At 45.2% G+C, this 14,642-nt stretch overlaps 1 protein-coding gene across 2 annotated transcripts in view; it reads left to right on the top strand.

The window, feature by feature from the left end:
- The window catches only part of LRIG1 (leucine rich repeats and immunoglobulin like domains 1), a 95,776-nt gene that overhangs the window by 23,407 nt on the left and 57,727 nt on the right, over window positions 1-14,642 (top strand). For both annotated transcript variants that reach the window (XM_054216496.1, XM_054216497.1), the window contains exon 2: window positions 13,911-13,982. In XM_054216496.1, coding sequence (XP_054072471.1) covers window positions 13,911-13,982 — 72 coding nt within the window. The remainder of the gene's footprint in view (window positions 1-13,910; window positions 13,983-14,642) is intronic.

Below are 14,642 nucleotides of genomic sequence, written 5' to 3'. Positions count from 1 at the left end.
AACTGTGCACTTAACAGCCAGGTTGTGACCTGCCCCAAGGAGAAGCAGTATCTCCTCTTGATGCCTTCACACCTGTGCAACTCACTACCACACTCGTTTCTTTTCTGTGGTTTTTCAGCCACGTGATGTGCTACTACCCTCTGGTCTCCTCGGATGTGTCTTCTTTCATCGTCTCTCCCATGACCCCGCTTGTGGGGTGCCTTGGGTTTTCCATCATGGTTCATCTCAAGATTTCTTTATCTCTTGTGCCTGAAGTCCAAAAGCATTTCTTCTCCATAGCCCTCTGTGCTTAAAACAATGCTTTCCACGAGCCCTAAGAATTCTTTTTCTGATTATGATGAAACAGTGACATTTCTTCTACTTATTCTCTTCATAGAGATTAATTTATGTGCTCTCAAAAGGACATGGTTTGAATTCCCCAGGAGGTGAGCACACCTGTAGCCCTCCCCACGCAATAACAAACCTTGGGAGCACCTTCTGCATTCACAGTTTTCAAATAACTGCTTTTTGGAGCACAAGGCGTTGGTGTGACGCCAACGTGTGTTTTGCCCCATGAGAGGTGCAGTGCAAGTAATGAATGGTGAGCTCCTTGGCACAGCGCCCGGGCTTGCAAGGACCACTCGGAAAAGCGAAACGGTATTTCTGTTCTTGGCTTAATTGTAGTGTTAATTTTTTTCTATTTTCAGTGCAGCTGGGCGGCCACCCACATGGAGTTCTGTTATGGGACTTTTTATTTATTTTTCAGAGGCCATCAGGCAATTTTAAGATGACATCTACTTTGGGTTACACCTGAGTGGGATGGGTTTGAAGCAAGAGGGAAGGATCTGGCCGCCTCTTAGTGTCTTCCTGCAGAATTTGTTGTTGGATGCAGCCCTCATTCAGCTGAAGGGGTTCCCTTGCGCTTGAAGCTGGTACTGGAGCCTTTGCTGGCATGTGCACACCTTCTGGTGGGCAAAAACTAAGATAGTTATAACAAAAAAAATCTGATCTCGAATGCCAAGTGGAGCAGTATGAATCCAGTAATAATAGTTAAAAGAAGATGAAATGAGCTTATCCAAATACTTTCTGAATCCAGCAGTTTTTCACGAGGTCGGGTCCTTAATTGCTTCCTGTAGCAAAAGAATAGGGAAATGTTCCCCTTCTCATCCCTCTGCCCCCCTACAACATGGAAAAGATAAAAATCTATAGAAGGGGAAGTTTGTTCCTTGATTCAACCTTAACATCTGCCCTCCCTTTGAATTAGCTGTGATGCTTTTAGCTGAGAAATTGCACAAATCCGAGGAAGTTCATTGAATAATAAATCAAGGCATCCATCCAGCAAAGTACATCATAGCCCTTTGAAGTAGATGGAAAAAACACCTTCCTGATTGGAAGGCGACGCGTGTGCTCGACTTTGGCGCCTGACTGATGCTACTGCAGGGTTTGAGCTTGGCTCAAGTGCCCCGGCCAGGAGTGTGGGGAGCAAGTGTGGGCTCGTGAACTGGCTGCTTCATCTTTGCTTTGCCCACAGCCCCGTTTGCCCAGGACTCCTGAAAGGTTAAGAGACCTGGAGAGCAAAAAAGCTGCAACCACTGGAAACAGGGTCTGTCTGTTCATCTTGGGAAGTCCTGAGATACCAGACTTCAGGAAAAGCAAGCTCATTTGAAGAACTTTCTAAAGTTGTATTGACTGTAACTTTTCATCTTTCTTAGTCTTTTTGCAATTTGAGTTGCGCTAATAAAAAAGTCTGCCTTTATAAGTGGAAGGAGTTGAAAAATAGCACCAATAAAAACTGTAAAGCTCTCAAAACTTTTTTTTTTTAAGTAAGTGCTTCTGTAAAAGATGTGGCATTGTATGCTGGGGCAGTGTGTAATAAAGATTTTTACTAGTGCTCTTCACAGCCCAGTCATAAGCTCTACAGCTGTCCCAGACTCTCCTGATAAAGCCTTTCTGCCTGTGTACATCACCATAGCTGTAGTGCCTCATGCATATGTAGATGTGTACGTGTTTGGGTGTGCATGGCTGTGTATGCATCTGTAAATTCATGTAGTGAAACACTCCTGTAAGTGTGCAAGTTATTTAAGTGAGAATATGTTCCTATTTGTGCTCTTCTGATGCATCTAAGGAATGCGAAGACTGGCATGTGGTGACAAAGGTAATGACTGGAAAGCAGCAATAGATACAGCCCCCCCCCTTGGCTTCTTTGTGGTGCTCTTTGGGCAGAGGCTTGAGCACCAGCTTCATCTGCTTTGAAATCCTTGCAGGTGTCCTGTTGCTGTCCCACCAGTAAACACCGGTACAGGAGTTAGGCCAAAAAAAGTATGAACGCTTGTTCTGAGAGACGGCCCTGCTTTTAATGCTGGAAACAAGTATAGTTTTCTATGGTATTGTAAAATAAAGAATGTCTTCAGGAGGAATGTCAGTCTGCCATGTCAAATGGTGTTTCACCTGACGCTGTGGACCACAATTTGGAAATTTCTGCACTGCATCATTGCCTCTGTGCTGTCCCAGCCTCTTGCTAGCCAAAGGTGATAATACAGCTGTCTGCCATCAAGTGCTCTAGGCTGTGATAAGGTGAGGGTGGAGGAAGCCATCTCTGCTGTTTTCAGGCTGTGTGCAGAGAAAGAAGTTTGTCAAGGAGAATAGCTCTCCTTAGGACCTAAAATATGGAGTAAATTAACTTGAAAGGCTCTTCTGGCTTTTCATTGTCAGGTGAAAGGTAGTTTTATGGTAGATTTATTTGCCTTGTTTTGCAGCGAATGCATTATATATAGCTTGGCTTTTATTTCTCTTGATCTAGGTGGAAATGGTTTCTTTAAAATGCAGCCTTTCCATCTTGAAGGTCAAATTAAAATGGGTTGGAGGTCAGATAGAATAAAGGGACAGAACATTTCCTTCTCGGTGTATCTATTTCTGTAACGTTATCAGTGCATGTGGTTTTATTTCTAGCATTTTGTTCCAGGGCTTCCTCTAAGACTGAACAAATTGAGTCAGTTGGATGCAGTACAGCTTCCAATTTGGGGTTAGAAATCCATTAAATTGCTCGGTGCTTTATTGGCAATACAAAAGTGCTTGGCATGAAAGTGCGTTATGATTGGACATTGATTACTCGAAAGGAGAGAGGGTGGATGCCTGCGTAAACCACACACCTCCAGCCAGGATGGCCAGCTTAGGTTTTTCTAGCTTAAAATGTGCGTGTTTTGCCCTTAAAATGCTGTTTTTTATTACAAAGGAAAAACTATTTTTAAACTGAAAATGGAGAGCCATGTGTTTTTTCACACCTCCGGGAGATTAGAGCTGGCCCTGCAATGCGCGGTGCTGCCAGCTGCTGACTGCCCCATTGGTAACTGGTCCTTTAGCTGATGCTTTGAGGTTATATACCTCATTCCTTTCCAGGCACAAGATCTTTGGATTCAGTCCCCCTCTTCATTTCAGTCCATGGCGCTGAAAAGCACAAGGAATGTCCTTGCTTGGGTGGAATTTAAAGTGAGTAAGTTTATGGTGGGCATAGCAAGGAGTCCAGTGTTGTAATTCCACTCGCACTGCTACTAGTATCAGAAAGGGGTTTATTTCCATTGTAAAAAGCTGCAGAGTTGTCCAGATGTTTTGTGAGACCGGGATTATTGACACCAGGTGGGAAGAGGGGCGCAGAGCTGGGAGGGATGGACACCACCTCTGTCCTGGCCGGTACAGCTGAGTTGGCTCCTTTGACTCTGGGCAGTGAGCTTGTTACGCTCAGCAGCACGTCTAATGACAGACCTTCAAGTCAATATATCTCCTGAGATTTTTCTCAGATGACGGCATGGCAGATGTACTGGGTGGCTGATGAGGGGCAGCCACTGGTGAAACAGTGGTGTGGGGTGGCCAGCCTGGGCCGATGGAGAATGGGAGAACAGTGATTCTTTCTGGGAAATGCCTCTGTTTTTGCAGTGTTCTGTTGTACGGAGATGCAGCCCCTCTCTGCAGTGTTAAAAAGTGGTGTCAAGTGCAGGAGAGGCAAGAGCAAGCTGGTGTGAGCACCCATGCCCGAGCTGCAGGAAAAATCTGCGCCCTGTTTTTCTAAGACTTTTTTTTTCTTTCCCCTAACTCTTTGCCTGACTAGCTTTAACCAGCGCACAAATATTCCTTTGTGCCGCTTCCAAGCGAGCATGTATTTTTTTTTTTGGGGGGGGAGATCGGTTCTTCCTGATTAACTATTAATAAGAAGAAACCAGGAGAGAATGAAGCGCTGAGCAAACACCACAGGGAGCGGGTTGCCTGCCCTCTCCCCACCATTAATGATTGACCGTGCTTCGCTCTGGGGCAGCTGGGCAGTGCCGTGCCACGTGCTGTCCCCTGGACCAGGCATGGCCAAGCCCTGCTCACCGCGTGCTCCGCAGGGGGATGATGCCAGATGCATGATGAAACTTCAGCATCAGGGTTTGGTGCTCTCCCTTCCCGGCGTGTGCGAACACAGCGCAGCTGATCAGTGCCACCCTGAGAGCTGTGCCCGGTGATGTATTTACCGAATTTATGTTTCTGATGAATAAACTGCGGTGTTGGAGCGGTGAAAAAATATCTTCTCGGTTAGTTAAGCACAGTGAGCTTACCAGAAATCACGATTGAAACCACTTGCGTCCCCAAAGAGAGCAGAGCACGTTACAATTCTGTGTTTTAGGAGAAAACATATCTTAAAATATAGGTTATTGGATATTATTGAATGATCGTTGACCTCAGATGTTTTCTTAAACAGTGGAAACTTCTGAACAGTGTTCAAGCAGTTTCTGAATTATCTCTTATTTTCCATCCGTACTCGACCTGTAACCCGTATCTGGGTTTTGCAGAGTCATGCGGTGGGAGGGTTAGGTGGCCAGCAGTTGAACATATTGCTGTGGGTCTTTCCAAGTATCTGAAAAAGCCAGAGGTTTAACATGGTTTATCTGCTGGGAGTACTTGTGAAAAATTGCCCAACTTTCAGATGAAAATATTTGCTTTGCAGAAGTAGCAGTTTTTGAAACTGTAAATAGCACTTAATGCTGATTTATCAATGCGGCTCTTGTTATCGGTTAATGGAGGCTTAGCAGTTGTTCTAAGGTAGACACGTATAGTAAATTATATAGTTGTTAATCCTCAATAAATTGGTTTAGTATGTTGAATACACAGTGGGGAACCTTAATTGAAAATGTTAGTAAAGAAGTCATGGCCTTTATTGATTTACCGAAGAAACACAGTGGTGATGGAAGCAGGAGCAATTTGTTTCATGAGTATTCTGTTTATGAGCTGGGCCTCCAGCCCTCACTTCAGTGGTTTCAGACACTGTGCTTTGCCTTGTGGAGGCAAAAATCGCTGAGAAAGAAATTTGCCATCAAATTAGAAAAGGGTGAGTTTGCTTTTATGCAGCAGAGCAAGCAACTTGCAGGGTTTTGGTTTTAGGGTATGTCTTTCTCATGACAGTAGGTAGCACTTTTAATTAAAAACAATAAAGCCAGAACAAACCCTATGGGCGTCTGGGCACATGAAGGGTGGAGTTTTATTTGTGGCTTAAAAAAACACTTCCACATCCTGCTTTTCCTTCCAACTCCTTACCTGTCACAGGTGGCAAACCAGGATTGCTTTCTGTTAAATTAAATACAGGGGTTTTTATTTAGATGTCCATGCCCCCTTTGAAATGTGTTTTTGCTTTGAGGCAATCCTTGCGGCTCATGGCTCAGTGTGTTTGGGAGAGGAGCAGTCTCCTTCAGGCAGCGCAACTTAATAGAAGCAGCAAATAAAGTGAAAAATTGCTGCAATTAAATACCGCCTGCTCTAACCCTTGCAGCATCCCCTGTTCCCCGTGTACAATACTGCCTTTGACTGGGCTGTCTTATTAGAAGCAGAGGAACATGCAGAGCTAATGGGAGGGTTTGTAGCACAGTAACTGCGGGCTGTGTGGCTGCTGCTCATGCTTTTTTTCAGCAGCAGAGAAAGTGTTGTTGAATACCTTGTCATTCATGCTTGCTTTGTCCTGCCGTCTTCCGTGGGTTCGGGTCCCTGCTGGCTGCTGGGGAAGGATCCGCTTGTCCCCAGCCACATAATGTAGCCGGGGCCGGTGTGTCACACTAGAGACAAGGGCTCCCAGTCCTCCCTCTGCCACTGAGGCCACTGGATGACTTTCAAATGACTTCACTTCTTGAAGTCTCACTTTGCTTTTTTTTCGAGCATGGAGCAGTTGCAATATTGAAAAAACTCCTGTGGAGTGGACCGGGATCAAGCCCTGGTGTATCCTCCCGATGCTGCAGAGGCGTAGCAAGGGCTCCATAAGCCCCTGGGTTACACAAGTGCTTTCCACATATATTGTGGTGTACTTGTATATGCGTGTGATTATGTAGATTAGCTGGAAGGTAATCTTTCTTTAAAAAACAAAAAAACAACCAAACAAAAACCCCCCAATGATTTGGGGTGTTTGGAGGAGATGGTCTTCCAGGCAAAATACAAAAAACAAACAAACAAAAAAAAAACAGAAAAGAACTTCACTTTTGTTTTGCTAAGGTTATTAAAATAAGAGGAAACAGGATCCTAGGTTTTGTCAAAACACATTTGTGTAAGCCAAACAGAGCCTAAAATAACCTGACACTGCCCTTTTTAAAGAGACAAATAAACTGGTGAATGTTCCTTGTGGTAGGAGATGTAGAAGCCCCGGCAGCAGCGCGGCGTTACCCAACGCTCCTGCAAAGGACTTCTCTGCCCTTCCTCAGCCACCGATGATGGAGATATTTACGTTTGCAGCCCCGTGTGAGCAGACCAGCTCTGGCGGTGTCTTACCAGGCTCATACACGCAGGTGTCTGTATGTGCCAGATGTGTGGTCTCTGTGCCCTCGTGAGCAGAAACAGTCGTGAGCACAGAGGGGCAGAGCGGGAGGAAGGGCCAGGGCTGCAAATGCGTCCATGAACGTTACTTGAAGATAAGATGATAATTCCCTTATTCCCTGAATCATATCAACCACATGCTAAATTAAATTGTAGTCCGGCACAATGCTTCTCAGTGATGTGGTTTTAATTAGTATTCTTTGTATTAATGACTGCATGCATCTGCTGGATTCGGAGTGGTATTGATTCTTTGGTGATCATGCTACAGGAATTTCCTTTAGACGGTGTTGTTGGTCATGACTGAGAGTGATTCATGGTGCAGTTTTCTTGGTGTCTGGATGACCTCTCAAAGTTTGTCTTCACTGTCAAATTAGCTCATATTATGGCTTGAGGGTTGCCCTTAAGTTGACTCCCTTCTGCACATAAAGCCCCTTATATGAGCAGGCTATTAACCCAAGCTAATACGATGCTGCCGCTGCTAATTTGAGCTAGGGCATAAGTAAAGCCTGAGTGAGCACATTGGCTTAGCCGCTAACAGGAGCTCTCAGTGATGGGGCACAGCTTCAGCCATGGGGGTGCTGCTTGTCCTTCCCTGTGTCCTGCAGAGTCCCCTTCTTCTCCCCAAAGCAGCAAGCTGGGACATTCGCCTCTCTGGTGTCCTGTGTTTTGTTGCTCTTGCCTCTTTTAGGAGGTAACTCTTGCTGATGCTTGGCGTGGGACACTCCGGTGCCCCAGCACTGTCCCTTCTCTTGTATGCTGGGTGCCTTGCACAGGCAGGTGGAGCTCCCCAGGATACACTACAAAATAAATCATGGGGGCTGCTTAATGCAGCCACAGGCACCTCAGAAATGAGAGCATCCCAGAGGCTGTACAGCCCGGTCGGTCAGTCCCGCTATTGCGCAGCAGCGTGGGAGCTCCCGCTTGAGGCTGGGTGAACCACAAGACAACATGGGTGCATCTTTCAGCAAAGATGTGCTTCTGTTCTTTGTCCTTCCTGACCATAGACCTGTTAGGCTGAGTTCCGAAGCAGCGGAATAGAGGTGAGGGTGAGGAGGGAGCTGAGGGGAGTAAGAATCTGTGGTTTTCTATCAGTTTAGCAGGCAGATTCAAAGGAAACCCAGGAATGGCTGTGGTGGGTTGGGTGAGCGATTTCCCCAAGTCCAGGCTTTGGCTTCTGGCAGTGCATCAGCCACTTCAAAGGAATCTGCAAGAAATCCTCCAGAAGGTAATTAAGGACTGCATATCTAGTATGTGAAAGCTCTGTCTGACTCGCATCACTGTGGTGGCTTATGCAACTCCATTTAGTGGCCGTTTGTTTTAGGGGGAACTGAAAAAATCCCATTTAAGGGAAGGTGTTGCAGCGCAGTGCAGCTGGGGGTAGCTGGCACTAGCTGCAGTAGCTGTTTGGCTGCTCTTGTCTCATGGGAGTAGATTTTGGACTTGTCCTGTGCACAAAAAAGAAATAAATGGACTAAAGCTGCTTCTTTCTGTCCTTACAGTCCATACAATCACCTAAATCCTCGCAGTCTCTTTGGTTGCTTTGTGCTTCAGTGTTAAGCCTTGAATGTCACTGCTTATGAGGACTCTGCCATCTCTCTGGGAGCTCACAAGCGTGTTTAAAAGATAAATTTGAGTGTGCGTTCTTCCCTGCACAGTTACGTACTTTTAGCATGGGCAATGTGTTCCGTCTCCCGTTCCCCCAGCCCCCATCCCCAGGCTAATTCAGCTGCAGCCATGCTTTTCATACCCAATCAAGTGTGCATGGGGCCTCCATTCCAGCGCTGTAAAGCCATCTACAAACATGTGGGAAGAGGATGGTGCCTATTCAGTAAGCTGCGGACTAGGCAGCTATCTTTCGACAGATTAGCCAGAGGAATTTCTATTGCAGGGCTCGATTGTTCTGGGCCCACGGCTCCCTTTTGTGCAAGAGCAATGAAAAGTTGTGTTATGACAATGGTTGACAAAGTGTTTAATGAAAGCCACGGTTGGCAGTGGCAGAACTTCGAGCCATCCTCCTTTTCTCCAATGCCTGTCATCAAAAGGTGCAGAAATGCTTTTGACATAATATTCCACACTGACAGATAAATGGTTTTGATGTAAGGGTCGGAAGCCTTCACCTTGCTGAACAGAATTCAGCCACCATCGTGGTTAGCAGAGTCCAGGAGCCACATATGTCTCTATTCCTTTGTCTGGCGAGCCAGCCAGGCACCTCTCTTTTCAAAAGAGAGGTGGCTTTTTCATGGCTTTTTCTCTGCACTGGCCAAGTTTCCAAAGCAGAGCCAAAACTTCTTTGTGAACTCCCAGTCTACCCCACACCTTGGCCAAGGAGGCACGATTGGCATCTCATGGTTCAGAGAGCTGACTGATCTCTCCTCCCTGGCAAGCAGGACTCTCTATGTGACAGCATTATTACTTTCGGGAGGTGGTTTTAAGGCAGGCTACATACCTGCTTATTTAACAAGGCTTTTCTTTCAGTCTCTGCAGTGTTCAGTGATCCACAGTGCCATTGTCACAATGCTAACTAAAGGCAAACACTGCTTTCTCAGTTAGAGACTGGAATGGATGAATAGACAGAACAGGGCCCTTCCCATATTGATTTAACAGGCTCTTGGTTCCCAATCACGGGCATCTTAGTGGTAGCAGGGGGAAGACCCGACATTGTTGGATTAGCCAATACAAGGAAGACTTGAAGAAGTATGCAATGGATAAATAATGTGCAGAGCACTTCTCATGCCATTAAGTCAAAATATAGTTGTTTTTTTTAAAAAAAAAACCCTATAAACCTTAGACCAGCTTCTATTCAACAGGCAAAAACCAGTCTGAATGTTAGAAGCCGCTCCAGTTGTTGGCTCCGCTCTGTCTTCTCTGCCATCTGTAGAAGCTGCTGACCTTTGTAGGTTGCTTCCCTGAACTTACAGCCCAGGCTCTTGTCCAGGATTTATGTTGGTTGTCTGTTGAATTCTGTTTTCTTTCCACAGTTGCCTTGGAGGGATCAAAATATCCTCCCATGAGTAATTCAACAGAAACATGTACCCATGGAGAGAAGCAGGCAGGACACTGGGAAGCATGCTTTCAGCATGGGTATGCCCACACTTGGGCTCGGCTAACCCCGTATGCAGATGCAGGTGCCAGGAAATGGGCCGACCACACACCAAGGACATGGTCTCTTTGGGCTCCCATCAAACACTGTAGATCATGCTGTATAAGTTGCTACTTTGAAGAGATGCCCGGCACCTGAGATAACTCAAATGGTTATGGGGAGTGCTGATTTGGTAAAGGATAGAGGTTTGGCTTTGGGTTTTGAGGGCTCTTTTTCATTGAAGAAGCCATTTTAGACTACTGATGGCAGAAGCATTTGCTCAGTGAGCCATTGCACTACCTCATGGCATCAGACTGAGGGGCTCCTCAAGAAGGAACGCGTTCTGTGCTATGGGAGAGTAGAAACATGGCAGTTTTCAGCGATGGGACAGTTGTGCCCCCAAGCTTGGCATCTCCAACCAGCCTGCATTGCTGGTTTGCTTGGCCAGAGGCCGAGCCGATGGGGAGGTTACAGCCCCTGCAGTGCTTCATGTACTGCCGTACGTTTGGGACCCAAGCTTTGTGCTGGGGGAGTGTTATATGCACCCATGACCTCAAGTTTTGAGTTCCCTTCTTTATTTGCATTACTGGAGCCCAACCAAGATTGAGGCCTCATTTCATCAGCATTGGGCAAACCAAGACAATACCTACCTCAATTTTATTTACAGTCTAAATAGACAAGACAGACAAAGGGTGGCTGTGGAAACAAAAGCTCTGGAGAGGTGATGTGACGTGACCCGGTCACCCAGCAGGAGATTAAGAGAGCCAGGAATAGATGGAGGTTTCCTGACTCCCGGTCCCAATGATCTATCTATTGGAGCACGTTAATTCTTTCTCCCATTTGCATGCTGTGACTAGCATGCCAAGTACTGTCTACTGAGGGGATCTGCGTTCTGGGAAACACATCCTTTGATTGCTGATGCTTCAGGCTAGAAATTCCTGGGCATTTTAATGCAAGTTAAAATACAGCTAGTCTCAGAAATCGAGTAAACTGTTTATTTTGGTGTATCTCTTTAATTTCAGGCCTCCTGTTTATTTTGCACTGACCCTGTATTTCTAGCTTTTATTTCCCCACTGACTTTTGAACAGCATATTGTGTGTTTTGTTGAGGATAGCTGGCAGTTGTAGTGGGTAGCATGGGGAGGACTGAAGACTTTGGCATACAAAGAAGGTGGGGTTCACCTGTATTTCTGCAGCAACCGTTGGAAGGTCTTTCTGTTGCTGGAATAGGCAAAATGTGGTTGTGCTGCCTGAAAAGCCAGCTACTCGTGCAATGCCTTTGATTTCTCTAATGGCAGCAACAGCAATCAGAAAGTCGCTTTGGGTGACGTTAAACCATGGCCATGAAATCCATTAATTTATGAAGACCTTTGTTTTTTCACTTTTGAACTTCTGAAGTTCACATCAGCATTACTCCGTGCTTGAGCACTGGCTAAGCCAGGGATCTGTTCCCTTTGACAGGTGTAGGGATGATCAATTTGGTGCCTGTGATTCTCAGAGATTCATAAAATAGCCTCTTAGCCTATTGCAGAGGAATGTTTTGAGGATAAGCATGTTACCTTAAGAAATGCAAAGATTTGCAGCAATAGAAAGCATAGAAATACATTAAAACAGATGGAATCATGCACGGTCATGACCGTGGTTGTATTTCCCCCTCAGTTTGTCACTAGCATTTCTGTGTCAGCTTTATCTTTATTGTGTTGAGCCTATAGGACATTACCTGTTGTATTTTCTCTTTTTGCCTGTACATCAGGCAGGGACAAGCTCCAACTTGATTTTGCTGTGTGGTTTAAAAAAAAAAAAAAGTAGTAATGTAATCTGTGGGCAAATTGCACTTTAATTCGTAATTGTGCTATGAATATGGACTTGGCTTTCAAACGCACTCTGAGTTTAAACTGCAGTTTGACTTTTATTTAGATAAATGCCTTTGAGTTCATAGTGAAATGGATATCTGCTGTAGGCTGGTATTGATTTAAAGGTCTCCTGAGTGTTTTAAAAGACAGTAGGGGCTTACAGGACAGCATATTTTAAAACTAGATGCTTGGTTAGGTTTTACACTCCTATGTAGCTTCAGGTCTAGGTTCCGTTAAGAGCCAGCTTGTGCTGTTGATTTGTAGAGCCTTGTTTCACAGCAGGTATTGGCAAAAATTGAACATTTCAGGCAAGATGCAAGGAGCCGTCTTCAGAGCTGGCTGCTCTGAAATGATGGAGAGCAGCGGCTGTGTGAGAACTATCGAATGGTTCCTGTGTGCAGGGGAATGCTTTGAGGACTTCCCATAAATGCGTTGTAGAAGGGCAAGTCATCAATAATTGCTTTTTAGCTCAAAAGAGGTATTTATCGCTTCCTTCTAATCATGTGAAGTTGGTGAGCTTTGTAGTCTTTCAAGTCTTTGTGTTCGTAGGCATTGCTGTGGGCCTAGATTCCTCTTTGCATTGCCAAAAAGAGCAGTGGGCTAACAGGAGCAATTAAAACAGGAGGTCTCTGTCTATGCTCTTCTGGCAACTGCCCTTTTTTTGTGTCGCTCAGCTCTTGGGTCATGTAGCCTGGGTAAAAGTTCAGTAGGAGCCTCGGTGACTTAGGTCCTGTTTACCTGTTTGGGCTCCAGACCTGCTTGGGTTCTGCGGGCACAGCTTTAAAACAAAGAAAATATACAAACCAGGGAAGATTGGCCAGTTTTCTAGTCAGACTGGCTTGGTGGTTTGAATAAGCAGCTGAATGTTTGAGGGCTTATCTAAAATCAGGCCATGAATCTTTTGGGTCATGTTCAGAGGTGCAGTAAGAGGGTGTAACCTCCCTGCGGAGGAGACGAGAGGGTTGAATTTTACCCAGGATAATATCCTAGAGCAGGGTGTGGAGCAGGGGAAAATTAAAGTAGGTCCCCCTCGCAATTTCCTTACAGCTTCTTGCGGTTGCATTTCTTGCTACCGCCCATCAATTTGCCTCCTCCCGCTGTAGACTACACAGTCACAGGAACATGCCAGCACTGCATACATCATGTTAATTAGGCCACTTGTTAATTTCCGCATCATTAGTCACTTGGTCTTAATTGATCTGTGCTCTCCCGGTAAGTCCCGCTACAGGTTTGACCTGTCGCGCGTGGTGTGCTGATAGTGCACATCTTGGAGGGAAACTTTGCTGTCGCACCGTATGATGCTACAGCAGAGCGTGGCAAAGCGCTTGCTTGCGGTTTTCAGAGTTGGTACTTTACTTGCATTATTTTGTCTGTTTGCTGTCCCTAGCAGTCCTCGTGGTATGTTCCTTCCAGGAGCACGTTGAGCTCTGACTGTATTTCCAAACAGGGATGTCCTGCGAGGCAGATCTGCTCTCCCAGCAGCTGTTTTCAGATAATACAGCACAACCTATTTGCTGTCCATCAGTGGAGTGCCTATGATATGATCTAGATTTGGACTGTCAGGTAGCTGGAAAGCTTTGGTTGGGGTTGTTGAGGACCAGGGCATGTATTACTACGTGACTGGCTGAAAGCTGTAACTGCCGATTAAAAAGCCATTTAGTGATATGTTAATAATATCTTGTTAGAAAATATAGAATATATTTTATGTTTACACATAGTAAGTGTACATACCTATCTCTGTATATTTTGTACATAACACACAGTGGTATATAAAAATACCCTATGTGAATATAGCTATAAAATATTCAGCAGAAGGTTTGTTGATTGTTTCAGTTCAGACTTTAATTTGTCAGGAAATATCCTATTCATCTGTGATTAGTTTTGTGGTTGTGAATAACCAATGGAAGAATAATAAATGTAATTGTGTAATATAAAGACAAATTAAAACCACACTAATGCCAAAGAGGGAAAAAGCATAGGGAGAGCTAGATAACATTTTGATCACAGAACTAAACTCACTCGTGTATTCAGCAGAAAAGTGCTGCTCTGCCATGTTTAAGTGCTCTTGCTAAAAACAAACCCAGCCTCCCAGTGCAATCCAGAATAATTAAGATGACTGTTTTGCTGAGCACGGTAACTGCAGGATGCTGATCCCACTGTCTTTTATTTTAACAGAAACCTGAGCTACAACAAGTTGACGGAGATTGATCCTTCTGCCTTTGCAGGGCTGTCGGACCTGCAGGAAGTGTAAGTATTCTTTCAAAGGTTTTAATTGTGTTTTGCCAGGGCGGCTTGTGGGCCAGGAGGAAATTGTATACAGTTTTCAAGACAGTACCTTCCTTTAGCTAACTTGAATGATCAGATTTGACTTCATGTGGAGTTTTTTTCCTCCATGTTGTACCTGTGCTGTTTTTTTTAAACTAATCAATTAGCAGAACACAACATCCCAATTAAAACAGCATAGCTGTTATTGGAAATCATTGGAGTTTGCCTCCCTCAGTCTTGTGCAATGCTCTGCGGGAACAGTTCAGCTAACACACCTGAACATACACACAAAGCTTGTTGCTGAAAGGATAACCCTGAAGCAAGGCAGAACAGCCTGGATGGTGATACCTGATGCCAACCTAACCCAAATCTCCCAGGAAACAAAGGTGTAGTGTAGTGGATAACAAAGCACTTAACTGTGTCTCCTCCTCTCAGACATTTGTGCTCTTCTTGGAACCAGAACAAATTCTATTTGAAGTCTGCTAGGAGAGCCTAAAACAGCAGAGTCGTCTTCTGCTTTGGTGGGGGAAGAGAAGGAGGTGGTGGAGGTCTGAGTGGCTGTGCCAGACCCCCCTTGCTGGTAAAGGAAACCTTGTTTGGGGAATAGCAGGATTTCCTAGCTCCTGATCTGTGTAAATGCTC

Source organism: Rissa tridactyla, chromosome 10 (genome assembly GCF_028500815.1).
Source record: "Rissa tridactyla isolate bRisTri1 chromosome 10, bRisTri1.patW.cur.20221130, whole genome shotgun sequence".
Classification (NCBI taxonomy): domain Eukaryota; kingdom Metazoa; phylum Chordata; class Aves; order Charadriiformes; family Laridae; genus Rissa; species Rissa tridactyla.
Note: the sequence above shows the minus strand (reverse complement) of the source record. Positions and strands in the feature narration are given on the sequence as shown.